This window comes from Oxyura jamaicensis, chromosome 4 (assembly GCF_011077185.1).
Source record: "Oxyura jamaicensis isolate SHBP4307 breed ruddy duck chromosome 4, BPBGC_Ojam_1.0, whole genome shotgun sequence".
Classification (NCBI taxonomy): domain Eukaryota; kingdom Metazoa; phylum Chordata; class Aves; order Anseriformes; family Anatidae; genus Oxyura; species Oxyura jamaicensis.
In genome coordinates, this window is record NC_048896.1 from 23251970 (window position 1) to 23278366 (window position 26397).

The window sequence follows — 26397 nt, forward strand, 5'->3', positions numbered from 1 at the left end:
CGTTTCCAGCTACAATGTCAGTGAGAGCGCAGGCTCCATCAGCGTCGCCGTGCGGCGGATCGGTAACCTCAACCAGTACGCCATCGTCTTGTGCCGCACGGAGCAGGGAACGGCCACCTCCAGCTCCGCTTCACAGCCCGGAGAGCAGGACTACGTGGAGTATGCAGGGCAGGTAGGCTGGGGGCACCAGGAGAGGGAAGGACTGACCGTACATGCCATCAAGCCAGGAGTGAGAGTGAAGGCTGGAAGGCAGGGCCCACTGGGAAGCTGGTGGAAAGCAGCAGCATGCTTTTAGGCATCATAGCTGTGCTTGAAAATCAGGTTACATTTTCACCTGGGATGCCTGGGCACTGCCACTGTGTTCTTCTACCCTGGCAGCTCCCATGTGTTGAGTGATTGATGCATCTTGAAGGTGAGAAGGGTGGAGAGGCAGGGCTCAGCACCTCAGAGCCAGAGCATGATGCAGATTGAACAGCCTCTGTGCTTCTTAGAAGGCTGAGAAGTGATGCAGCCAAGAAAACTAAATTGCTAGGCTGCATTTAAACACAGGAGCATCTAAAATAAAAAGCATCTGAGCTGGAATTTTTAAGTCCACAACAGGAAAGATTGCCTTTATTTGAAGATTTGACTGCACAGTAGTTGCACAAATAATTGTTCGGATTTTTCCCTGTCCCTGGCCATTTCTTCCTTTAGAGTCCTTAGAAAAGAGACACCAGCATTTCCTGAAGAATTTCTGTCTCCCCAGTGCTGTGCATGAGATCAAGTTACCTCCGTCCTTCCACTTCTTTCCTTCTCTGTGCAGTTAAGGACTGTGTTAATCATCCTCAACAAAGCACTGGGAATTCATAGTGACATCTCTTTCCCCAAAGGCTCTCTTGACACTTTTCCAGAAAGCTCACTTTTCATGGTGATCAGCCCTTTTTCTGCCTTGTCCTGGACTGTGTAAACCTCTTGATTTTTTATAACTGTTGCTAATATGATAGAAGTATTGACATGACTTTGAGCGTATTTCTTCTTCTTTGAGCAATATTTCTTTCAATTTAAGTAGGTTTTGTGATCCTATGACCTTGAGCAAAGTTCGGAGTGATCCTATGACCCCGAGCAAAGCACAGAGCTAGCAACGCTGTTGCCTGGTAAAGTGTATGGTGCCTGTGATTTTAGAGTCCCACTAAAGCTGATAAAAACACAGAGGAGACTATTTCTTTTCTAAAAAAATGTGTTTTATTTGCCTTCAGAAGAGATTCACCTTTTCCATCAGGATTTCATGTTGGCAGATATGTTTTGCAGCAGTGTTGTGACAGATTACAAACTTGGCAGGCTTGCCTGGATAGGAATGTCACTCACGATCATGCAGAAGTCTAAAACATGACTGAAATGAGAAGGGGTGGGGGCCTGCACGCTGCATTTGCTGCTGCCTTTGACCTCTGCTAGCCATTTGTCTTTGGTTAAGGTCAGTGTACAGAGCTGCCTATGCACAGGGTATGTGACTGAGGCCAGGGTAGTGCAGGAAGGATAGAAAGTTGCAGACCCCAGTCCAGAGAGAGCAGCCCACTTTCTACCTTGCAGGTGCAGTTTGAGGAGCGGGAGGACACCAAGGCCTGCACCATTGTCGTTAACGATGACGAGGTCTTTGAGAGCACGGAGAGTTTCACCGTGGAGCTCAGCATGCCAGCCTACGCACTGCTGGGGAACGTCACCCGGGCCACAGTCACCATCACTGACGCAGAGGATGAGCCCACCCTGCAGTTCAACAGCAAGACGTACCACGTCAGCGAGAGCGCCGGTGTTCTCTCCGCTCCCGTTGAAAGAAAAGGTGGGTTGAGTCCGAACCCGCTCTGCCACGGGGGTGGATGAGGAGCCCCAGAGATGGCAGCCAACAGTAGCATATACCCTTGCCAAGCTCAGGCAAGTGACAGTTTCCTGTCAGCAAGCAAACGATGCCCCCCCCCCCAAGTGGTGTTCCCTGGGGGTTTGTTTGTTTATGATTTGGGGGACAATTCTTTGATTTTTCAGAAGTAGTTTCATGGTACAATTGAGATGACAAGAAACAATACAGGGCAGGTGGCTTAATTTCTTTTTTCTTCCCCAGCTCTGCTGTTAAGGTTCACCAAACACGTTAAAGCTCCATGTTTTTGGATCTGTTTCTCCTCCCGGAATGAGCTTGTATTTATTTGCTGCTTCTCTGTGATCTAGATACTGTGTTTTGTGTGGACCCCATCACCATGCCATATATTCTTCCATAGACAAAGTTAGAAGTCAGACCAAAGCCAACTTTGGTGGAAGATTAGGAGTAGGGATGGTTTTTTCCCAGCTTCTTTGGTGAATGCTGCGTTATTGTCTAAGTGAATAGTGTATGATGTCCTTCACCAAATGGAGTAAAAATATTTCCATAAAGCCATGTGTTTTTTTCTATTGCATCTTAGGGGATATGGGCAGCACCGTGTCTGCTGTCTGCTACACCGTCCCCAAATCCGCCAAGGGAAGCAGCCCTTACACGCTGGAATCTGGCTCCGACTTCAAGTCCAGGGGGATGACGGATGACAGCCGCATAGTTTTTGGACCGGGCGTTAGCGTGTCGACATGCGATGTCACGCTGATCGACGACAGTGAATACGAAGAGGAGGAGGAGTTCGAGATCGTGTTGGCCGATGCTTCGGATAACGCGCGCATTGGCAGCCGGGCTTCAGCCAGCGTCTTCATCGGGGGTCCCAACGATGCCTCTACGGTGTTCCTGGGGAACACTACCTTTGCTGTCAGTGAGGCTGCAGGTGAAGAGTGGCAGGGGCTCCCTCAGGGCTGCTCTGCATCACATGGGGTGCTTACGGTGAAAGCATGCTTTGAACAGGTTGAAGTATTAGAAAGGCTGATTTAGGGCACGGCAGCAGAAACACAGGAGATCTGCAGAGAGTTTATAATCTTTCCTCTGTCCCTGAGGGGGAGGCTGGGGGTTGTTCTCCTCAGCAGCCTGTGCTCAGTGAGGTGCAGCGATGAAGGGAGAAGCGTACGCTGAAGGTTGAGAAGTGGTTTTGTGATATGTGCCTGCTTTCTAATCTTGGTTCTCTTTTGTGTGCAACTGGTGATGCAGGAAACATTGAAATTCCAGTCCTCCGGCAGGGACCCGATCTCTCAACCCCCGTCTCAGTGTGGTGTGCCACTCGGACGTCAGACCCTCCGTCTGCCAGCCCAGGAATCGATTATATCCCCAGCTCCAGAAAAATAGAATTCAGGCCAGGCAGGACAGAAGAGGTAAAGACCCACTTTGTCTCCTGATGAGTCTGGCCATCTGAGGACATCTCTTGCTCATATACGTGCACGCTCTGTATTTGCCATTTGAGTATTTTGAAAATCCTCTCAGGGCCACTTGAGAATTGTTAATGAATCTGCTAGGCACACATTTGCATCAGATCAGTGCTCCAGCCAGAGAAGATTCAGTCAGGCCACCTCTCCTGAGATAAAGGTTGTTGCCTTTTCTGTGAAATGATATGCTGGACTTATCTACAACATTGCTGCCATTGATTAGTGAACTTAGAAAAGACCTGACATAATGACTTTACATAAGAAATCCAAAAGTGAGTGCCAGGATGGATGACAGCTTTACATCTTTAAAAGGGGTCTTCTGTTTTCCTTCTAGTTCTGCACTCTGACAATCCTGGATGATGCTCAGTACCCAGTGATAGAAGGGCTGGAGACATTTGTTGTTTATCTCAGCTCACCCCACGGAGCAGAGCTAACAAAACCCTTCCAAGCGATCGTAGCCATTAACGACATCTTCCAAGATGGTAAGTTATCCACGGCAGCTCTGTCTAGTCCGTGCTAGTCTCTTCCTTAACACTTCACACAGGAGGAGGCTCATCCAGGTAAGGTTATTCCTAGGCTGGATTTCGTCTGTTTCCTGTGTTTCTCCCATTGCATTTGGCTGCCCTGTTTCTGTCCATGCATCACAGTCCACAAGACCCTGGACTCTTTGGAAGTGCAGAATGAACTCCCCTGTAGTGTTCTCTCCCTTCTAGCCATTCTTGGCCTCCTCTGCTCAGAGCGCAGTCCTCGTTCATGATTTTTGTGGGCTGAGGTCCTCTTACTACGTGAGAATGTTTCACCTCATGTTGCCTTTCTGTTGTGTTTTTACCTCTCTCATGTTTGCTTGCTTAAGGAAAGCACACACTGTATAATCTTAATTTTGTAGTAGTCCTCTTTGCAGCTAGTAATTTCTTCCATGTCTGTCCACAGACAGTAGGATAATGCTTTGTGGCCTAGCCCATACCTCGGTAGAGTCCTCACACAGTCCCTGCTCGACAGGCCTCACAAACACACCATCCCTGCACCACCAGCCCCGTGTTGTTCTTCAGCACATTGGAACAGCACCAAAATGTTAGGGAAGGAACAAGTTTCAGCAACCATTGAAAGTAGGTGACTAAGAGGTGATGAAGAGAGAGAGCTTCCTTCTGAGGGGCTGCAGGGTCTGCCAGTCCTGTGCTCTTTGGAGGGCTGGTAGCAGTCACGATCACTAGTTTATTTGAAACAAAATCCTTTTCTGAGGCACAGTAAAACTGCCGTTTCATTGTCTGGCTGTCAGGCTCCATGCAGCAGTTCTCCAAGGGTGTATGTGCTTTGATCAGCTCTCGTCACTCTGCAAATTCAATGCTGCCTGACGCCCTTTATTGCCTTCTGCAGTGCCAAGCATGCAGTTCACCAAGGACGCATTCACGGTGAAGGAGAAGGAGGGTACTCTGCACATCCCCATCTTCCGCACTGGCGACCTGAGCTATGAGTCCTCTGTCAGGTGCTACACCCAGAGCCAGACCGCAGAGGTCATGGAGGACTTTGCAGAGAGGAGAAATGCAGAGGAGTCCCGCATCACTTTCTTGAAAGGGGAGAAGGTGAGCTGAACCTGGCTTATAGGAGATTGAAGTACTGGTGGGAGAGGTTCAGATCTCCTGCCTGACTCTGCATTGTCAGAGGGAGCTGACAGAGGCTGTCAGAACTGGGTCCGTAGATGCGTAAGGTCCTTCTGGTCCTGGAAATAGGACGTGACTGTGGAGGAGGTCTTTGTTTCATGATAAAACTGGTTAAAACGTAAAATGCCAATCCTCTGTGTCGGAAGGACTCAGGATCGGTGTAGCAGAGAGCTATGGGCTTGTGGAAGCCGATGTCTTCACTGCTGTCTTTCATTGTGTAACCGTGTGATTTGACCACACTGAAGAAGCAGCCCTAACAACAGAAGAGCTCTTCTTCCAGGACAGGCAGTACTCAGACAAACAACCCTAGAAAGTGAGGAAACAAGGTGGCCTTTCGGTGGCTTCAGGGAATTTATCAGTGTCTGCTGTTCTCTTCTGTTTGCTTGGCTTTAGGTGAAGAACTGCAGTGTTTACATCAGTGATGACTCTGCCTTTGAACCAGAGGAGCAGTTCCAGGTCTACCTTGGTAGCCCTCTTGGAAACCATTGGAGTGGAGCTAGGATTGGGAAGATGGATGTGGCAACCATAACGGTCACCAACGACGAAGATGGTAAGCGAGGAAGCTCAATGAGGATGGAGGAGCTGCAGTGTAGGAGGCAGTTCCAAGGTGGTCAGCACGGTCTCGTCAAGAGTTTGCCATTTAGTATATAGCACGAGTACCCTCAGTCACGTGGTCACAGCTCTGTTTTGTTGGGTTCACTCTCACGGAAGTACCGGTCTGTGTGCTGGAGGACCGTGGGCCTGTGTGCAGGACCAGTGTGGTCACTGCAGTGAGTTGGTCTTACGGGAGGGATCAAGTAACACCAAGCTGAACCCACCGTTTGTCCCGTTCCCCTGCCGTTGTACAGGGAGCTGCTGTGCTTCCCCTGGCAGATGTTGCCTTCTCTCTGCAGTGCCACAGCCTGGAGAGATTCCCAGGGAAGCAAGGAGCTGCAGGGTCCCCCGGCTGTGACGGGGAATGGGGCCCTAGCACCATTGCGTGGCACAGGCTGAGAGCACTGAAGGCGGGGGGTGGGAACCGTGTGCCATCCCCATAGCCCAAGGCACATGTTCGATTCTTGCCCCATTCACATCCAGCCCTTACAGCTGCACTTTTGTCCCCTGCTTGCCAGCCCCTTGCTCTGCAGACGTGTAGACGTGTCTAAAAGGAGCTGGGCTTGGCTCACCCCGCTTGCTGAATGCTATTCATCTGCAGTCAGCTGGTGTGCCAACGTGGGGCTTTTTCTTCACCACTGTCTCTCTAGCGCCCACCATTGAGTTTGAAGAAGCTGCGTACCAAGTGCGGGAGCCCCCTGGCCCAGAGGGCATTGCTGTTTTAAATATCAAGGTGGTCCGCAGAGGGGATCAGAACAGGACCTCGAAAGTCCGCTGCAGCACCCGGGATGGCTCAGCTCAGGCCGGAGTGGATTACTACCCCAAGAGCCGAGTGCTCAAATTCAGCCCAGGTAAAGGGTCCCTGGGGGGGGAAGAGTTATTTTGTTTGTGGTATTTCCTCCGTTTTTTGTTGTTTTTGTTTTTGTTTTGTTTTGTTTTGTTTTAGAAATGTATTTCAAATATACTACATGAGGCCTTACCATGTGGTATTTTTTGAAGTGTGACTTTCCCTTGGGCTGTAGCCGCATGCTCTGCTACAGCTATAATTTTGTGATGCAAAGAGGCTGAACAGCTAGACAAAGGGTGCTCAGAACAGAGGAAGAAGCACTGGTATTTGGCAGGTGAGGGAAAAGTGGTCCTCAGAGATTCAGCAGAGATCTTTCAGGATCCTGGAAGAGCGTAGACTATGTTGCTGAGACCAAGAAGCCGTCACAAAACAGTTCTGCCTGCTGGTAAGAGAGAGCGCATTGTTGCTCGCAGCAGAGATGGGATATACTTCGGATCATAGATTTTTACTACAGAACAGCTAATATAAGACAGGCATTATTAATCCTCAGATGGCAGCTGCTAGTAAATCTATCATCTGATCAATCAGATCAGTTGTCATAGTCAGAGTTTTATGTATAGAATCCTGTGTGGAGAGGGCTGAATTATTAGTAGCAATGAGTGGAAATAAAATTTATAATGTGTATTTTATCATAATGTTTCAGTGGTCGTGGCATAGACCAGCTGTGCATTTTTTTTAATGAGAACTTCAGAGCAATTTCCAATGATGAATCAAGTTCAAGTTCTCTCTGTTTCTCCTGCATTTCCTCTCACAGGTGTGGACCACATCATATTTAAGGTGGAGATCATGTCCAATGAAGACCGAGAATGGCATGAGTCCTTTTCTCTAGTGCTGGGTCCAGATGACCCAGTGGAAGCTGTTCTTGGAGACACCAGCACTGCAACGGTGACTATTTTGGATCAAGAGGCATCGGGGAGCCTGATCCTACCAGCACCTCCAGTGGTAAGCAGCCCGTTGCAGTGGATATGATTTAGTACCCTTCGAGTACAGACTGAAAACTCCACTGGGTTTCTAAAGTAAAATTAAGAGCTGCAATCATGTGGCAGGCTTGGAGTGTGTGGGAAAGATTGTGTTTCCTATTCCTCCCCTCAGCCCCGAGTGAATGCTGCTGTCTTGCCTCTATGCAGGTTGTCACCCTGGCTGATTATGACCGTGTGGAAGAAGTGACCAAGGATGGTGCCAAGAAATCCCCTTCCCCGGGCTACCCGCTCATCTGTGTCACTCCCTGTGACCCTCACTTCCCCAAGTACGCGGTCACGAAGGAGCGCTGCGGCGAGGCTGGGATCAACCAGTCGTCAATACAGTTCAGCTGGGAAGTAGCAACCCCCACGGATGGGAACGGGGCCCGGTCGCCTTTCGAAACAATCACCGACAACACGCCATTCACCAGCGTCAACCATAAGGTGTGTGGCTAGGTGTTGGCATGAAAAGGCTGCAGAAGCACATGGCGCAAGTCAGCAGAGGGCTTGGGGCAGTTCTGTCGGTCTGTGCGTTGTGTGATCACTCGTATGTGAAATTTGGCACTGAAAAAAGTGGCTGTGCCTGAAGGGGAGCCCAACACGCTGCCGTGGCCTGGAGTGCCAGCTTTTGGCAGTGCCATTGGCTGCTTCCTTTCCATCCTGCACAGGTTGCAGGAAGGGCTGAGCTCAGCTTAGGAGCCACTGTTCCTTCAGGCAGTCGTTTTGCTGCTTTGCTCCATGTGTGGCCTGGGACCTGCCTGTCCCTGGACTGTTCACATCCTGTCCCACAATCAGAGTTGCTGTTTTCCTCTAGGTGCTCCCAGCTGTGGTGTCTCAGCTCTTCTCAGGCATCCAGGTCTGTTTCTAGACCATGCACATTCACGCAGGAGTCTGAGCCATGTCTAATGGGTGGTGCACACTTTGGTTACACAGAGATTAAGACCTGAAGTCTCCTCAGATTTGGGAGTTAGCACGAGACATGGGGGCCTCTTTGGGGAAATGTATTTTCTTTTGGCTTCAGAAAACTTAGTGATGTTTCACTGAGCCTGCAGAAAGCACTACTTCCGTTGCTGTGGGAAGCAGCTGTGAGCACTCAGACACTTGAGTAAATCCCTGGTGGCAAGGGACAGATGGAGCTTGGCAGGTCGTAAAGAGCTCAGGCTCCCTCTTCCCTTTCCATCAGTATGTGGGCAGACTTAAATGGCTGTAAAGCACCCAGCAGATTCAAGCATCTTTTTCAGCATGGGTGCCAGTCACACCTGCAACCTCTGGCCAGGCAGACACTGGCACTCACATGCTCCCATTTTGCACGTGCCTTGCTTCTGTGCTGCCTCAAAACATCGGGACAACGTGATTTTGCTGCGTTGAGAGATGTAATGCTGGTGCCTCTGACCCACGTGCGCATTTCTCTCCCCTTGCTCCCTGCAGGTGCTGGACAGCATTTATTTCAGCCGGCGCTTCCACGTGCGCTGTGTGGCCAAGGCTGTGGACAAAGCAGGCCACGTGGGCACCCCCCTGAGGAGCAACGTCGTCACTATAGGGACAGACAGTGCCATTTGCCACACTCCCATAGTCGCGGGGACAGCCCGAGGTTTCCAGGCACAGTCGTTCATTGCCACTCTGAAGTACCTGGATGTCAAACACAAGGAGCATCCCAACAGGTGCGAACCTGGAGGAGGGGAGCGAGGAGACCCCACCTTCCTTCACGCCCCCCCCCGAACAGCGCGGGGTGCTCAGGGAAGTGCTCCCACTCTCTTCCTCACACCCTGCCCTGCCACAGGGGTGCCCTTCCTCTCAGGAAATGGGAGTTGGTGGGACAACGTGACGGGCGGGTGTGTAGATGGGGCAATCTGGCTGTACCTAAATATGAGATGGCCAGTACCAGGCTTGCCCTGTCTGCGCTGCACTGCTGCATGGCGTGGGGTAGTGCACGAGGCTCCCGTGCCTGCCAGGCTGTCCTTTCTGCTGTCTCATCCGCTGCTTGTTCCAGGATCCACATCTCGGTGCAGATCCCTCATCAGGACGGCATGCTGCCCCTCATCTCCACCCTGCCGCTGCACAATCTGCACTTCCTGCTCTCCGAGTCTATCTACAGACACCAGCACGTCTGCTCGAACCTGGTCACCATCAGGGACCTTAAAGGCATCTCCGGTAATTTTTAAAGCCAGCTTTTGTTTTCTGAACTGGGGAGGAGGGAGGAACCAGTGAAGAAATGCAGAGTAGGCTCTGTCTTCCTCTGAGCTCTCCTGACATTATGCAAATAGTATTCCCTGTAACAAATAATCTTCCTGTACTAACAGCAGTGAGCAGAGTTGCCCTGTTGAAGATGAGATGCAGTGCATAGGAATGGTTAAATTACAACGGGGTTTAACAGCACTGCTGTTTGAAGAGGTTGCAGGTTCACACCGTGCTGGGAATGTTCTGCTTTTCAAACCTGCCTTGTGATATCCATGCAGATAGAGAGGGATCCACGAGAAGCGCATCACTGTGTCTGTGTCACTGAGCTCTGCAGTGTGGCAAAGGGAAGCAGTGAAAGCAAGTTCGTTGCTGGAGGAAGTGCCAGAGCTAGAAAAAAAGGCAGTTTGTGTCTCTGACAGTCAGGGTAATGTGGTCCACACTTGCTCCACGGAGGGCAGGGGCTGGTTGTACTTCACTCTCTTCATTTCATACTCAAGCTGTTCTACATTAAAGCTTGAACTTTAACGTCAACCCTTAATTAGTAGGTTTATAAGTTTGCTTTTTAGGATTGTTACCCCATTCCTGTAACACTTTCACTCTTGAAGATCTGTGTGTGTTCAGTTTGACCGCTGGGGTCACGGAGAGGAGCCAGGAAGTCCCCAGTGTGTTAGAAGTCACCAACATGACCTGAGAGTGAAAATGGGACTTCATGTACATGGCCTCAAACTCTTCAAAATCTGGACTGACCAGTGTCCTGATGTCTCTTAATCCCAGAGGCAGGGTTCCTGGATGAAGTAACGTACGATAGCATTGTTCTCGGCCCTGGCTATGACCGCCCGTACCAGTTTGACCCCACAGTGAGAGAACCAAAGACAATCCAGCTCTACAAGCACCTCAACCTGAAGAGCTGCATTTGGACCTTTGATGCTTATTATGACATGACTGAATTAATTGATGTCTGTGGAGGCTCTGTGACAGCTGACTTCCAGGTGAGACGGCATATCCACAGCTCTTTCACGTAATCCAGATCTTTGTCCATTCTCAGGCAAAGCTCTACTGTATGTTCATGAACATTTACTGGGTATTTTTGCTGCTCTGCTCTATACAACTGAAGCACATTTTCCCCCTTTTAGCAAGAGAAGAACAGTGCTCTGTGAAATATACTTAATTAATTTGTTTTGGTCAGGGTGACATGGGCTTTATTCTCAGAGAGCCTGTAAAATATTGTTTGTTAACGTAAGGGTATGCTAGAAATACAAAACGTTCACACCTGTGCTCTATTTTTTTACAACTTTGACTTAGCCAATATGAATGAGCAAAGCACAGAGCAGAGGCCCATCAGTTTGTACTCCTCAGTGGGGTTCAGTGGAGACAGGTCATAGGAGCTTTTAGGTAATTACTTAACTAACTGACAGACCAAACGCCAGGAACGCTCTCTTGTAAAGAACAGTGGCTTTTGCTACTAAGATGTGTCTCACTGCCCTCTCGTGGCTGGATTATACATGTACATCTCTCTCGAGTGAGCATCTCATCTGCATTAGATTCTTGTACTGAGTTCCCAGTCAGAATGTTATGGCCAACATAATCTATTTTAATTCCTGCCGGTCTGAAATAGTTTGCTAACTTTCCCTTTATAGCTCCAATTATTTGCACGGATCCAGAGAAGCTCCTTGAGCCAAGCAGCTGCATAATTTAGTATGTGGAGGCTGGCACCAGCCCCTCTGGCATGTCTCTTCTTGAGCTGTCTCGGGGGCTTGCAGAGTGCAGCTGCACTCCACAGATGATAAATGCTGTATGCACAGCTGGAGAGCTGTGGCGTTCCAGGTGCTCCTGGGGGCAGTTCTGAGCAAGCAGAATTGCTTATTTAAAGCAATTCTTATTTAAAGCAATTATTATTTAAAAAATGGGAAAAAAATTGAGCTGAAGTTGTGACCACAGCTCCTTTTGTCAGGTGCATTAATGACAGTCCAGTGATAACCTTTTTGTGTATCTGCTTAATGAAAAGTGCAAATTCCTGCGTTATAGTGAGATTGGGATGCCCCAAAAGACTGCAGGCAGCTTCATTTATGTCCATTGCAGGTACTCAAATCCACACACTAAGGGGTCTAGAGTGATGCATACAGTCTTACCTGATTCTGGACTCAAACTTGAGCTTTCTTGCCTCTTTGGAGAAGCCCGGTGAGGGTTTCCACCATCACTTACTGAACTTCAGGGTCACAGTGGGAGCAGAGAACCTCCTTGACTGCAGGGAGAAGAGGGCTGCTTTGAGTCCTTTCCAAAATTCTGCTCTCTATTGGTCAGGACATACTTGTTTATCATCCAGTTAATGCAAACAAAAATCACTCATTTTTCAAAACAACCTTTTACAAATCTATTCCTGTTGTGTGATACGGGAGAGTAGCATTCCCCAGCCTGCTTGTGTCTGTGCCACAGAGCCTGTGTGATGCAGGGGTACTGAGGATGCTCGGAGGTGCAACACTGTGCAGTGGCCCGTGCAGCTCTCCTCGATGCATGTGTGTCTTGCCCCGCTACACTTCAGTGTGCAATGTGGATGCAGATGTTTTATTCCTGCAGTGAATAGTTTAGGCACTAAGGGGAAAGAAAAATGACTTGCATCTACGTGCTTTCCCTATTTGCAGAGCAGAACACGAATGAAGTGGGTGCTGTGAGTCCAGGCCAGTGTCTCTCCTTTGCAAAGTGCATAACCACTTACTGGGTTTTATTGACAGGTACGGGACTCTGCTCAGTCCTTCTTAACCGTCCACGTCCCTCTCTACGTGTCCTATATTTATGTGACAGCACCGAGAGGTTGGGCTTCTCTTGAGCATCACACAGAGATGGAGTTCTCCTTTTTCTACGACACTGTTCTCTGGAGGACAGGTAGGTCCCAGGTGTTGGAGGGGGCACAGGAGAATTTCTTTGTTCTGTTTTTTTTCCATTTTCTTAGTTTCTGCACTGCCACTGCAGTCCCGAGTTTGCGTAGTGCTCACTGAAGTAAAGGGCATGCAGGCTGAGTCCAGGAGCGCCTGCTTTTGTGAAAGCTTGGCAAGGGAGCTGTCATTTCCCCCAGCCTCTCTGTTAGTGGACACCATCATCACTGAGGCACTGCAGGAAAAGAGCTACATCTTCACAGGGGTCTCCACGGGCTGAGGTTGCTCCCTCTGGGACATTTGGCATGATTTCTCCAACACTTTCCAGCAGTTGTAGGAGCTGCAGTCGGGTTCCTCAGCCTCCTGGCTCTCACAGATGGGATTTTCCCATCGTGACCCCTTGGTGGTTAAACCCCCGGCACTGCCAGCAGCGAGCCCTGAATCGTCCCTGTCCTCTGCTGGTGGTGACATCCAAGACCTGCCATCACTGTGTACGTGTGTGGTTTATCCTGCACCTGGGAGTCTCCCAATTCTAGCTCATTTATCTTTCTTTCCCACAACATCTGGAGCTTGTGTGCCTGCAGCCTTGAGGGGTATTGCTGCTCCTGTTGGCACCTTGGGTTTCACCCTGGCGGTGGTGATGCCGAGTATCCCAGAGGAGGGACCCGGGACGCTCAGGGGCTGTAGCCAGGAGCACCCAGAAACAGTCATCCACAACAGCCACCTCGGTGTATAGCTGGTGTAAAATAAGGTACATTCAAGGCACATAAGGGGAAGTTCATGTATTTGCTTCCTTAAGGCTTGAGTGAGACTCACGCAGCACGTGTGGACAATGGAGGAAATCATAACTGACACACTGCGGGGTGCTCCCAGGCAAACTGAGCCTTTCTGGAGCTCTCTCAAATGCTTCTGGAGCTACCTAGGGCTGACAGACCCCACTTGAGGACTTGCTGTGCCACACGGCCTCTCCAGTGACTCTGTTCTTGCTGCACCACACAGGGATTCAGACGGACAGTGTCCTTTCAGCCCGGCTGCAGATAATCAGGATCTACATCCGTGAGGATGGCCGGCTGGTTATCGAGTTCAAGACCCAGGCCAAGTTCAGAGGTGAGAGCACTGTGAAAATACAGATCGGTTCTGAAGACTCAGGCAGGAAAACAAGCCATGACTAAGGACAGCATTCATGTTCAAAGGAAGTATTTCTGCCCGAGAGCCAGTTTGCTGTTCCTCTTAGGAGCCTCTTGACCTAGAAATTCTTCCTCTAGCCAGTCTGCTACTACCAAAAGCTAAAAAGTGCACCTGGATGGGAGGGAGGCACCACCAGCTGCTGCTCTGAGCAGGCTCTAAAGTCTCTCCTGAAGAGACACTTGTGGTTCCCCTGTGCTGAGGTGTGCAGCACAGGGTCTGCCAGTACTCCGCCTGAGCTGTCACCTCCTTGTCCTCGCCACAGGGCTCTTTGTGATGGAGCACCACAGCCTGCCTGATGTGAAGTCGTCTTTAGTGACTCCAGACCACCTGGGAGGGATCGAATTTGACCTGCAGCTGCTGTGGAGCGCTCAGACTTTCGACTCTCCCTACCAGCTCTGGAGAGCAACCAGCTCCTATAACAGGTGAGGACAGCAGGCTCAGTTTCCCAAATCCCAACAGTCTTTTTAAGTAATCAGTGTGCACGTAATTAACAGCAGCAGAGCAGTTTCAAATCCTGGCCAGAGAGGGCAATCCCTGTTGCCCTTTCAGCAGCCACAGACACAGCAAGCGTGGGGTGCCCAGGAGCCAGCTTTATTTAGGGGTTCAGAGCTAGAGCGCACAGGGCGCTGCTGTCACTGCTGGAAACACTGCTCTGTCAGTTGTGTGACTAGTGGGAAAAAACAGTTCATCTTGTAAAGGCATTTTTCTAGGAATTAGCTAGTGTGTAAGTAAATACCAGGGCAACAGCGTATTCAAGGTTGTTTTCAAAGTCTGCAAGTTAAAGCAAGATTTCACGTTCACAACCCACTTAACCATTAGTGCCAACCAACGTAACCTCCTTGGAGGAGAGAGATGTCCAGAACTAGAAATACTTGGTTCACTTTTTTTAAAAAAAGTAATCCTTTTTATTATTATTTCTGTTTCTTCTTTCATCTGTGCTCCTTGCAACTAGGGTCAAACTAAACACTGTCAGTCAAATTCATCCCTCCTGCACCTGCTGGAGTACAGGAATGTTTCTGGGGTTGGCTTATGTCCTGCCATGAACACAGTCCTGCTTACTTGCCCTAATTCAAAACCCGTGGGTGTTAGGCAAACACATCAGCTGGGTGAATGGCTTGGAGCCTGGTTTGGTGACCGCAGTGTCTCCTGTCTGTTCTCAGGAAGGACTACTCTGGAGAGTACACAATATTCTTGATCCCCTGTACTGTGCAGCCCACGCAGCCGTGGATAGAGCCTGGAGATAAGCCCCTGCCCTGCACAGCTCACGCTCCTGAGCGGTAAGGAGGCACCGTTGCCACCTCTGGATCCAGTCTCAGTTGGTTTGGGTTGTTTGCATGGTCCCAAGCAGCCTGTGACAGCAGAATGGTGAGGGCAGGAACCTCCCCTTTGGACTGTCACACGTCTCAGCCTGCAGTTTTCAGCCGTGGAAGCCTGCGTAGCCTTTGGTTGTCCTAGATGGGATTACAACCAAAACCTATTGTCAGAAGGCTTCAGCTGGTTGTGCAGGGCCTGGCACTGGGAAATGGGGCAGGGTGAGGGGAAACACATAGGCTTGTGTTGAAAACCAGTGTCGTATGGGCTGCTGGGCTATAAATAGTAAAAGCAGGATGGAAGAAAGGTAAAGCAGGTGTAACTTAAGTCACCAGCACATAACTTCAGATGTGTCCAAACCAAACCTCACCTTTTTCTTTTGCTGTCCCAATTTCAGATTTTTGATCCCGATTGCCTTCCAGCAGACAAACCGCCCCGTTCCCGTTGTCTACTCCCTAAACACGGAGTTTCAGCTCTGTAACAATGAGAAGGTGTTTCTGATGGATCCCACCAAATCCGAAATGTCTCTGGCAGAAATGGACTACAAAGGGGCTTTTTCAAAGGGTAGGATTTTGTTGTTGTTGTTCCTGTTCCTGGCATGGTCCTGTTTACAGAACTTCCATTCCTGTGGTAGAGGAGGGTAAAGCTCAGATTCGGCTTTGCCTCTTTTACAGCACCAGATGGTATTTGGAGCACATCCACAGCCCCGTGATACCAGGACCAGAATGTGCTCATGGCAGAGCGTTCTGTCATCTGCACACGCATATGTGCAAAACCACAGCCACCTGCAGCTTGATGTGTGTGGCTGTCACAGTGCTTCTCTCGTCGAGCCTCCTTGTCACCACCTTCTTGATGTCCCTTGGAGAGTTTAACCTGACTTGTTCTCCCAACCTCCCCAGGGCAAATCCTGTATGGCCGCGTGCTCTGGAACCCCGAACAAAACCTGAACGCCGCTTACAAACTGCAGCTGGAGAAGGTCTACCTGTGCACGGGCAAGGATGGCTACGTGCCTTTCTTTGACCCAACGGGAACTGTCTACAACGAGGGGCCCCAGTATGGCTGCATTCAGCCCAACAAGCACCTGAAACACAGATTTCTCCTCTTGGTAAGTTTTCTGCCCTGGAAAAAAAACACACCGTGGGGTGTTATGTGTGATCGTGTCTGGATAAGTCTTGTCTCTTAGCCTCTCACTAACCTAAGGGACCTGGGAGCAAAATGACATGCCTGCTTTTGGGGAGGGGCTGCACAGCAGGGAGCACTGTGAGGGGTCTGTACTGAAACAAGTTGCTTGCAGAGCTCTCCTCTGCTTTGTGTTTGTTTTTTGCCCTAGTACAAACAAATTCTGACTACAACGGGATGAGAAGTGAAACGCGGTGGCTTTTTTGTACTACTAGGCAGACATATCCAATCTGTAAAGATAAGGCCAACTTCTCCTCAGTCTTTATCCCCGAGTATTTCTTACTCTAAAGAAAAAACAAATGAGGAAGAAAAAAATGGGTGTACCAAGCTTTTAAAAATTCTCGTGGTCTCTGTTTATACCATGGCCTGGAGTTGACAGGACTGGCAGCATATAAAGGAGGATCTATTTATCAGCTACTCAGAAATTCTCCCAGCCTGCATCCAGCTCTAATTGCATGCTTTCAAATTAACGTTTGCAAATTAACATCGCTTTCTTTCACACTGCCACTGAAGCAGCCCTTGAAGGCTGTCTGTTCAGTGCGTGCTGCTGACAGCACGCGCTCCCGCTCTGATTCCCAGGACCGAAACCAGCCCGAAGTGACAGATAAGTATTTCCACGACGTGCCTTTTGATGCCCACTTTGCTTCTGAGCTGCCTGAGTTTCAGTCAGTGAGCAGCATGCCCGGAGTCGATGGATTTACTCTGAAGGTGGATGCTCTCTACAAGGTATGTACCGAGTGATGGTGGTACACCAAAATTAACTTCTCTCTCCAGGACTTTCCAAATGCTTTGGGAATTACAGGCCCAGGGCCTGACACTGCCTAGAAGAGCCAGATTCATGCTAGGGTGGGTCTGGCAGCCTTCTGCAACGCAATGCACTGGCTCTCCTCTCACACTCGCGTCTCCCTGAAGCGAGGCGGACTCACGTACTCGTGATCTGCGTTTGCAGATCATATTGTGGTAGGCCTTTCCTTGATTTGCCTCAGTCAAAACGTGAGGCAAGAAATCAGAGTTCCTCCCAGCTGCGGGGCACGTAAGCTGTGCTGGCTGTGTCTCTGGAGATAAGCAGAGCTCAGAGCTTGCAATTCCCCTTCCCACTCGCAAGGGCAGGCAACCTCTGGCACGATTCCGGTCTGTGCGCAGAGCTGGCTCTAGCACAAACCTCGGAGGAGCCAGGCTGAGCAGGTCAGAAACCTTCGGGACACAAAGGAAGCTCTCCACAGAGAGCAGAATTCTGGATTCTGAGGCTTTTTGGTCCCTCCCCAGAGAGGCCCTCATTTTAACCCGGTGACCGCTGTTGGCTTAAGTGATTTTGTGGGATTCCTAGGATCACACCGTAAGTTAGCAGTGGAGCCAGTTAAGAAGCAAACTCCCACACAGAAAATGAAGATGAGGAGTTTGTTCTGGTGGTTAGGGCTTTTTTCAAAGGACTCAGGAAAAAAGCTCCTAAAAGGCAGGTTAGAAATGTTCCTGAATTAATTGCTGTAGTTGCCAAAAACAGGCAAGAAGACTGAACGCCCCACCTGGCGATAAATATCCTTGCTGGTGCTTATAAAAGCACGCTGAGCTTTTCTGCTGGTGTTTGCATGAATCAAAAAAATGGAGAAAAAAATGCATCAGGTTCTGTGTTTACCAAACAAGATCGCTTCATCTAAAGCCTGTAGCGAAGGCTTCCTGTGTGTCTCCCCTTTCTCACAGGTGGAAGCTGGGCATCAGTGGTACCTTCAGGTCATCTACATCATCGGCCCGGAGAGCATCGCAGGGCCTCGCATCCAGCGCTCCCTGACTCACCGCGTGAAACGCAGCCGCAGGGACGTGGTGGATGGCGACGGGAGGCTGGTGCTGGATGACTCCTTGATCTACGACAACGAGGGCGACCAGGTCAAGAACGGTACCAACATGAAGTCACTGATCCTGGAGATGGAGGAGGCCGTGGTCGCAGCCTCCTTGTCGCAGACGGGCGCGTCCCTTGGGAGCGCGCTCGCAGCCGTCATGCTGCTGGTGCTGGTGCTGCTGGGGGTCTGCCTCGTCACCAGGAGGTGTCGGAAGCTGCAGAGGAAGCGAGAGGCTGCCCGAGCTGCCCCGGAGGAGCATCCCCTAAACACCAAGGTGGAGCTGCCCAAGGGCACGGAGAAGGCGGTGAACAGCCAGTACTGCACCGTGAGGAACATCAACATATTGAGGGAAACGGGGGGTGTCTCCAGCCTGAAAGGTAGGAAGGTGAAGCAGGTGAACTTAGAAGTCAAAGTCCACAACAACTTGCACGACGGAACAGAAGTTTAATGGAGCACATACTTTTGTTTTCTAAAGCTTTTTATAACTTGTAAAAAAAGAAAAACACAAAAATGAAAAACAAAAGGTAAGTAAAACTATGCTGGTATTTTTATACTCTCGTGAGAAAAGGAGCGGCTCTGGCTTTGTGTGATGAGCAGCAGTCCAGGCTCCCACTCCTCTGCCTGTGACCGAGCTCCCTCATCACACACAGCTCATTTGTGCTGATATCTGAGCAGGGGAAAATGCTGCCGGGGCAGAAGTCTGCCGCAGAAGGAGGCCCGTATCTGCAGCAGGGCCTCGTTCAGCCCTCACGAGGAAGAGACCATGGTTCCACGTGGGACCTGGGGGCACTTTCAGCTATCACTGGGAAACTTGATGCGTTTGTGGCACTGTGTTGCTGAGCCTTGAGCACCCCAGTGTGTGCCTGCAGCACATGGGAGCAGTTCCCACCTTCCTTGGGGCAAAAACAAGAAAAGCAACTTATCCTTGTGTAATAGCAGGGGCAGGATGACTCGCTTTGCTTCTTAAAATGAGGCAAAACTAGACAGAAAGCCTACTTGCAAATGTGGTGCTCAGTATTTTGGGATTTGGGGGTTTCTTTTGCCTGAGCCTCAGGCACTGGCAGCTCGGCTGCAGCCCTGTGGGGGTTTTGCTGCAGTGGTTGGTGCTCGTGGCGGGGGTGCGGGTGGGTGGCAGGGATATGAATTGTCACATGGGGTGTTACTTGTCACATCTCACCGCACTGCAGAGTAAAGTTTGAGTATGAACCTACCAGAGCGTGACGGGGGTGTCCTTTCCCTGCGCCTCCCTGCCTTCGGCCTCCACTTTTCCCCACTGCAGCACACGGGGGAAGCCCCTGGCTCCCTGCCCACAGCATCAACGGGGCCGGGGCAGCAGAGTGGTCAGTGGGGAGCTCCCTGGGGGGTGGTGGGGCTGTGACCGGTACCTGGGGGTGTCCTTGGCCCCTTTCCTGCCCCAAGCCCTGCTGCTGCTCCCATCCCATCCTGGGGCCATGGCCCAGAGCTGGGAGCTGCCGCAGCTGTGCCAGCACTCCAGGCTCCAGTGAAAAGGCCACAGTGTGTCCCTGCCCAAGGAGCAGCCAGGAAGGTGACTTCAGGCAAACAACCTGGCAAAGGCGGCCATCTCCTTGGCCAGGTGCCTCCAAGTGCTGTGGGCATCCAGGGTGTGCTAGAAGAGCTCAGCAGGGGCCTGATGATGAACAGAGCCAGGAACTGCTGCTGTGCACCCGGTTACTTAGCTACAGCAAAAAGGTACAACTAAGTAACACGATCGACCTGAAGGGAGCATCTCTGCAAGAGTTTCTCTGCAAAAGCTTCCCTGCAAAATCTTGGCACAAGCTCTCCCAGACCAACCAGCCCCTGGCGGGGACACCTGGCTGGCTCAGTGGTGCGCATCAGCTCTGGAGCAAGACTTTTACACCATCGATTCATTCCAGTCCTGGGAGCAGTTGCACACTCACATCCTAACTCCCCACCCCCACCCCTCCAGTAATCTGTGGGGTTCAAACCCTGGATTTTGAGTTGATTTTCTGTCCTAACAAACTGTTCCCCACATACTTCTCCATGCCTCTTTTCCTGTGCTGCTTATGCTGCAACCTTGGAGGAGAACGGCATGCAGCACCAGTGAGATGAATGCACCCAGCAGTTTCAGGGGCAAGGCAAGCTGTCCTGCTTTCCTAGTGCCCTTGTCTCCAATTAATGTGTAGCCTTGTCCTGGAACATTGCCACAAATCAGAGACCTCCGTGAAAATCCACATCGGAAACCACCACATACACCTAACCCAAGTTAGTCATGCAGGTGATTGGAGTTCTCCTTTCAAGCTCTAAAATTGTTGATTGTGTTTTGCAGCTGTGCTCTGAGGGCCCCCTCAGAATTACCTGGAGTTCCCATACTGAAGGAGTTCTCTCTACCTCTTAAAACAATTCTGTTCAAGAAGTGATAGCTGAAACTGAAGGATGACAATTGCTCCTGCTTTACCAAACAGTAAAGTAACCATACCTGTAAAAAGGCAGAGTTAAAGAATGATCCCCCCGCCCCAAAGACTGAGTTTTCCATATCCTTGTGCACACCTGATGTTCACCCTGAATGCAGTTACGCTGGCAGCACTGACAGCAGTGCAGCATGGACAAGTGCAGATACAGCCAGAAAACTTGCTCCAAAATACTATAGCAGGCATGCAGCAACTTCATTCGCAGCAAAGTAAGTGTACCTCTGATTCCTGGCACCGAGAGTGACTAGGCTCGGCACAGCAATTGCTAGCTAGCAGCACTGGCAATTGCCCTGTGAAATATTTTCAGCCCTTTAAAACTGACAGTCATACATAGTCAGTCAGGGAAAATAACAGGTCCAGTGAGACAAATGGCTCTAGCTGCTGACCTTCTTCCCCGGGGCTGCTCTTAGTGGGAGCAGGCTTTTCTCCATAAAGCCCCAGCCCTCCACACAAGGGTTAAGTGGCTGCCACAGGTAGGTGTACACCTCCAGCTGCAGCTACACACATGCTCCCCCTGCCAGCCATCCCTGCTGGGGGTGGTGTGGGTGCCCCCCACCTCCCTTTTGAACCACAGAGCTGTTGGTGTCAGACATCCACTGTCAGGCTCTGTCCCCCAGTGTCCCAGTGCTGACCAGTACAAACTGGTCAGGATGGCTGCACCGCCCTCCCTGGGACCAGCTGAGGCAGGCACCACCAGCAGCCCGTGCCCTGTCCCCACCCCAGGCAGCGGGATCGGCGTTCCCCTGCACACACACACGAGACCTGTTGCTAACACAGCGCTGGCAGCTCCACCAGAGAGAGAGAAGGAGGGATTGGAGGGAGCAGCCCAAAGCCAGGCTGCTGAGCGCTGGGGTCAGGGTGCTGTCACCTGCAGCCATCGCTACCCCGGGGCAGAGGGGGTGCCTGCTTGGCACATCAGGGCTGTGCTTCTTTACAGAGCCTCCTCCTGCATCTTTTCCCTTTGAGGAGCTCTTTAGCAGAGCTGGGGCTAACAGTTGTCTCCTCAGGTACCAGCCCTAACTCTCCCACCCCCAGCCATCACACCTGAGGGGCAGCAGCAACCCAGAGCCATCCCCGATGCACCAAGCGCCCCCAGCACAGCACCACACAGGCTCCTGTTCTACCTGCCGAGCTGCAGCATCTAGATCAACAGCCCAGAGATAAGTAAGGAGAAAGAAAGGGAGTATTCAGTGACAGACTAATACAAACTTAGTTAATGGAGACAGAACCCACCAAAACTGGTTTGCAAAAAGACAAAGCAAGGTTCAATCTGCAGACAACAGCAAAGCAGTGCTCCCACCACCAGGGGTAGCCCCAGAGCACCCACACAAGGACCCAAGTCAGCCCAACAGCATTGCTCAGACCAAGGCAGGCAAGAAAAGCAGCACTACAGGATCCCTGCTGATCCCTGCTGACAAGGCAGAAGAGCACTCACAGCACCCTCCCTACCGCAGTGAGAAGCTAGACCCTCGGCCAGAGCTTGACTACAGCACCGGGACCGATGGGGAGGTGTGTGGGTGGGGAGGCCCAGGTGAGGCCGTCAGGGTGAAGCCTGGCTCAGCAGGCACAGCCCAGCAGCTCTGACATCTCCCTGGTGGCTTCCCGGCAGTGCACAGGTGACACGTGCTGGCAGCGTGCTTGGGACCGAAGGATGAGGTGGAAGCATCATCCCAGTTTAGGGGGGGTCAAAGCGTCTTCTGTGCAGCAATGCACAGTGAGGCGAGCAGCGAGAAACGTGCAGTAAATGTGCTGCTGACACCCTGCGCACGGCGGTCTTCGTGATACATGCCGTAAGATCTCTGTGCTGAGGTCAGTCTTTTCTTTCCTGGCGGTAGGAAAGCAGTTGCTGGGTACAGACTACAGACTGCATGTGCACCACTTTTGTCTTTTCCCAATACCAGCGTGCACGCACACTCCAGCTGGAGTGCTTTCGATCCCCCACCAGAGGGGATTAGAGGGGGTTGCCTGTCCCCTCCAGCACAGAGCCCCAGGCACGTCTGCAATCGTTGTGTTGTGTGAGGGATGGCTGAGAGGATGGGATGTCACCGGCACATGAAATCATAAAGATGGTTTCCAACTTCATACTGTGTGAGGCCGTGATTTAAGTTGTAGCAGCGACTTGTGACTGCTTAGTCTGGGAGCTCGTCAGGGAGAAATGTCAGGGAGTAAGGCAGCTCAGGGGTCACGAACCCACCGAAAGCAGGAGGGATAATTAACTCAGCAGGATCTTAGGACAGCACCACAGGAAGTATTTCTGATGGAGGTGGTGGCTTTGAGAGTTCCCTAGGATATTAGAAAGACTCGAGGTGGGATAGTGTGTCTTACTCAAAACCCACACATCCAGGAAAGGTGAACCTAAAATGCAACAAACTCACAGAGGTACTGCTGAAGGACTGAATGAGGACACTCTTTGTAGGAGAGAAACTGTACAGAGCTCCCTGTTGTGCAGACTGTACGGCACGTGCTGAGGCACGATCCCAGCTTTCTGTGTTCTTCAGTCTCAGAAGGAAATAGTGGGAAACACAGTGAAGATATTTACCTACAAGAAAATATTGAAAAAGTACATGTTGGGCATAAGCTGGCGATGAGCAAATTTAGTAGGCTATTAGAAGTCTTTTCCTGGGGAAAAACAGAAGCCAAAGTACCTGAAGTGAGACTCCTGGGAAGCCATCGTGGCACAGGGATATTCGGTGGGTGTCAGCAAACAGACTCTGACCAGCGTGGGCGAGAAAAGCGCCCATAGTGGAAAGGTTTGTGTGAGTGAGATTTCAAAACCAGGAATGGCCAGCTCTTAACTCTCTATGGCCTCACTGCCATTTCTCTCCATCTTTTGTTAGAAGAGACTTTGCAAGGAAACTGTACGGGGATGCAGTACATGTATCAAAGTCCGGAAGTTCAGGCATGCTCAACAGTGCGTGTACACATGTGTTCAGGATGTAAGATGTGGGGCTATTTCAGAACAGCCGAGTTGTTCTGAGAGCCTTTAGAGAGTCAGCATTTTATTTCATTACTATGTTGTGACATTATGCTGGACAGCCTTGAAGAAAGGATTTGCGCTACAGGGATTTCAGTAGAGTTCAGCTACTGTCTCAGAGGCGTGGGAGTCCTGGATGCTTCTAAGCACGTGTCAACATGTAGCATTGAAAAAAAAGCAGCCAGGCTGTTAAGGTGTTAGGTGTTCATTCGTTCCCGCCTGCATGTCCTGCAAAGAAAGATGCTTTATTTGCTCACCAAGGCTTAGAGGGGGACGACCACATTGTCTCTACACTTCACCCCACTTCAGGCAGACCAACACTAGTCTGTAGGTTGTACTATCTTTGTCTTGTTTGCAGAATGGACACATCCTTCTCTGAGGGGTGTGTCTTGTTCTCCCTTAGTCAGTACAAAACTTTAAAAAGTTCCAAGGCCAAAAGTGGGCAGCACCTGGAGACCCTCTGAGGGGTGGGGACACTCCCGTGGGTTCCACCTGTGCTCTGTCAGTGGGCAGTTGGCAATCACTGCTTGGCAGCTTCGGGTGGTGGCAGTTAATTTGCAACCTGATTTATGCCTGTCATTTATTGCTGTCATAACCCGGGTATTAATATTGAATGTCCTAGTTATGCACCGTACAGAGATTGACAAATAAGTTTGTGTTTATCGATCACCTCGCCCTGGGCAGCTGCAGCTCACAGCTCTAGCTTGTGGACATCCCCAGCCCTGGGAGTCTCCTGGATGCCTCCAGGTAGCTACAGCTTGTGCTTGTTGCAACAGCCTGGGCTTTAGGCCAGTTTGTTAATCAATCAGTAATGTATGAGAATTTAATGTCACAGTGGTACGCTGCCTAGGTATCGACTAATTGGTTTGCATTGTACTTATTGGTTAATTTGCCCTGGACATCTGTGTCTCCCTGTGTCTCCCCCTTGTGGATGACTCCAGCTCGTTTGCGGCTCCAGCCCTGGATGGCTCCAGCTGGATTTCTGCTCCAGGTAAATAAACACAGATTGTGCTCGTTAACCCAGTCTGGGCTTTAGACAAGGTCACATATCAATCACTTTTGTACCCTGAATATTAACATTGAGTGGCGCAGTTGTGCACTGTACAGACATGGATTAACTTAGTTTGTATTGATCTGTTAGTCCTGGACACGGCTATAGTTTGTGGACATGTCCAGCCCTCAACATGTTCGGCTTGTGCTTGTTGCAGCAATGTGGGCTTTAGACAAGGCCGTAAATCAATCACTGTCACAGCTTTAACACTGCACGTGTTGTGGTTGTATGGTGTAAAGGATAGGCTTTGGTATATGATTTGTATTTTTTCGTTAATGAGCTCTTTGTGTCTACAGCTCATGGATGGCTCCAGCCCTGGTTGTCTCCTGGCTGTCTCCAGCTTCTTCCAGTTTGTATCTCCAGCTGGTTTGTAGCTCAAGCTCTTTAGATCTCTGCTTGTATAGAAAAAAAAAAAAAATAATAAAAAAAATAAAAAAAATAAAAGTGCTCTTTTGACAAGGCTGTAATTCAATCACTGTCATAACTTGAATACTGATATCAACTGTCACAATTGTCCAAATGTCGCACAGTTAAGGGGGTAACCATGCACTGGGTACAACGAACTAGCAGTGGAAGGGGAAAAGCACCATTTCGCCCAGACACTATCTCGAGCACTTTGTTCAGCCTGCTGCATGCCGCCGTCCAGGACTGCGGGGGGGGACCGCCGCGACCGGACCCCCAGCCCACCGCCCTCCTTCCCACCCTCACAGCCGTGTCGCCGAGCCCCCGACCAGCCCAACGGGCCCCGTCCCAGCCGAGGCCCGGGATCGCCCAGCCCAGGGCCTGGCCCCGGCCCCGGCCCCGGCCCCGTCCAGAGGCGCCCGGGGCCGGAAAGCGGCAGCCAGGCGGCGACGGCGGCCGCGAGCGGACGGAAGGCGGCGAGGCTGCCGTGAGGGGGTTCGGTTCGTTCCCCTCGCCTCGTACTGCTCTGGCTTGTTCCTAGCAAGCAATAAACGGCATTAATCCCTGTGCTCAGTCTGCCGTGCCTGTGACAACAGCTGCTGGGCGACCTCCCTGCCCGCACCCCAGCCCCTGAGCCCTTCCCACCGCGCTTTCTCCCCTTTCCCCTCGAGGCGGGGCCGTGGCGGGGCAGGGCCGGGCCCCCGGGAACAGCACCGCGGCTCCCAGCCCGGCCGGAGGCGGCAGGCACGCCTTGCCCCGTGTGCGGGCTCGGCTCCCGCACCGCCCCGTGCCCCCACCCAGCGCCGTGAGGCGAGCCCCTCACCTGCTGCACGGCCCCGGGGGCCGCCTGCCGCCGCCCGGCACGGCCCCAACCACGGCCCCGGCCGCCGGGAGGAGCCGAGCGAGGCCCGCCCAGCCCCAGCCCAGCGCCTGCGCAGGCGGTGCCGACATGGCGGAGAAGGCGCAGAAGAGGTGAGGGCCGCCCGCTGCCCCCCCGGCGGCTGCCACGGTTCGGGACGGGGCCGCCGCGCGTCCCCTCGCCTCCCCTCGCCTCCCCTCAGGGCGAGAGCCTGCGCGCCCCAACGGCCCCAACGGCCCCAGTGGTCCCAACGGTCCTAACGGCCCCGCCCCGCGCGCCTCAGCCGTCACCCCCGCGCCGCAGGGCCCCCGGGGGCCCCCGCGCCCCCCCCCGACGGTCACCGCATGTCCCCCAGCGGTCCCCCCACGTCTCCCAACGGCACCCCCGTGTCCCCTCACAGCCCCCCCATGTCTCACAACGGTCACCGCATGTCCCCCAACAGCCCCCATCTCCCAACAGTCACCACGTCCCCCAATGGCTCCCCCGTGTGCCCCAAAGCCCCCCCAACTCCCAACGGACCCCCCATGTCCCCCAACAGCCCCCCGTCTCCCAACACTCCCCCATGTCCCCCAGTGGTCCCCCCCTTGTCCCCCAACAGCCCCCCATGACCCCAACACTCCCCCCATGTCCCCCAGCAGCCCCCCCCACGTCCCCCAACCCTCCCGCCATGTCCCTCAGCACCCCCCTGCCCCCCAGCAGTCTCCCCTGTGTGCCCCATTCCCCCCCCCCCCCCCCCCCCCCCCCC

At 51.7% G+C, this 26397-nt stretch overlaps 1 protein-coding gene and 2 long non-coding RNA genes across 4 annotated transcripts in view; 1 reads left to right on the forward strand and 2 right to left on the reverse strand.

Annotated features, from left to right (window-relative positions):
- FRAS1 (Fraser extracellular matrix complex subunit 1) overlaps positions 1-19126 on the forward strand; it is a 156140-nt gene extending 137014 nt beyond the window's left edge. The window contains exons 53-73 of the mRNA XM_035323700.1: positions 10-172; positions 1567-1813; positions 2424-2768; positions 3086-3246; positions 3632-3779; positions 4672-4877; positions 5349-5505; positions 6200-6400; positions 7151-7338; positions 7524-7799; positions 8784-9016; positions 9346-9506; positions 10308-10522; positions 12263-12413; positions 13403-13510; positions 13854-14013; positions 14752-14868; positions 15300-15466; positions 15802-16007; positions 16661-16807; positions 17780-19126. Of these exons, the coding sequence (XP_035179591.1) occupies positions 10-172; positions 1567-1813; positions 2424-2768; positions 3086-3246; positions 3632-3779; positions 4672-4877; positions 5349-5505; positions 6200-6400; positions 7151-7338; positions 7524-7799; positions 8784-9016; positions 9346-9506; positions 10308-10522; positions 12263-12413; positions 13403-13510; positions 13854-14013; positions 14752-14868; positions 15300-15466; positions 15802-16007; positions 16661-16807; positions 17780-18364 (4342 nt within the window). The 3' untranslated portion in view covers positions 18365-19126. The remainder of the gene's footprint in view (positions 1-9; positions 173-1566; positions 1814-2423; positions 2769-3085; positions 3247-3631; positions 3780-4671; positions 4878-5348; positions 5506-6199; positions 6401-7150; positions 7339-7523; positions 7800-8783; positions 9017-9345; positions 9507-10307; positions 10523-12262; positions 12414-13402; positions 13511-13853; positions 14014-14751; positions 14869-15299; positions 15467-15801; positions 16008-16660; positions 16808-17779) is intronic.
- On the reverse strand, positions 11436-15388 carry LOC118165571. Its single transcript, XR_004750111.1, has 3 exons — positions 15273-15388; positions 13343-13519; positions 11436-11775 (listed from the first exon to the last, which is right to left on the reverse strand). It is a non-coding gene; the product is annotated as an uncharacterized LOC118165571 (long non-coding RNA).
- On the reverse strand, positions 18004-24762 carry LOC118165572. 2 transcript variants are annotated; one of them, XR_004750113.1, is made up of 3 exons: positions 24686-24762; positions 22742-22905; positions 18004-18130 (listed from the first exon to the last, which is right to left on the reverse strand). It is a non-coding gene; the product is annotated as an uncharacterized LOC118165572 (long non-coding RNA). The 2 variants fall into 2 exon arrangements; XR_004750112.1 differs by lacking the exon at positions 18004-18130 and adding an exon at positions 18164-18286.
- Between the last annotated feature and the right edge of the window lie 1635 nt (positions 24763-26397).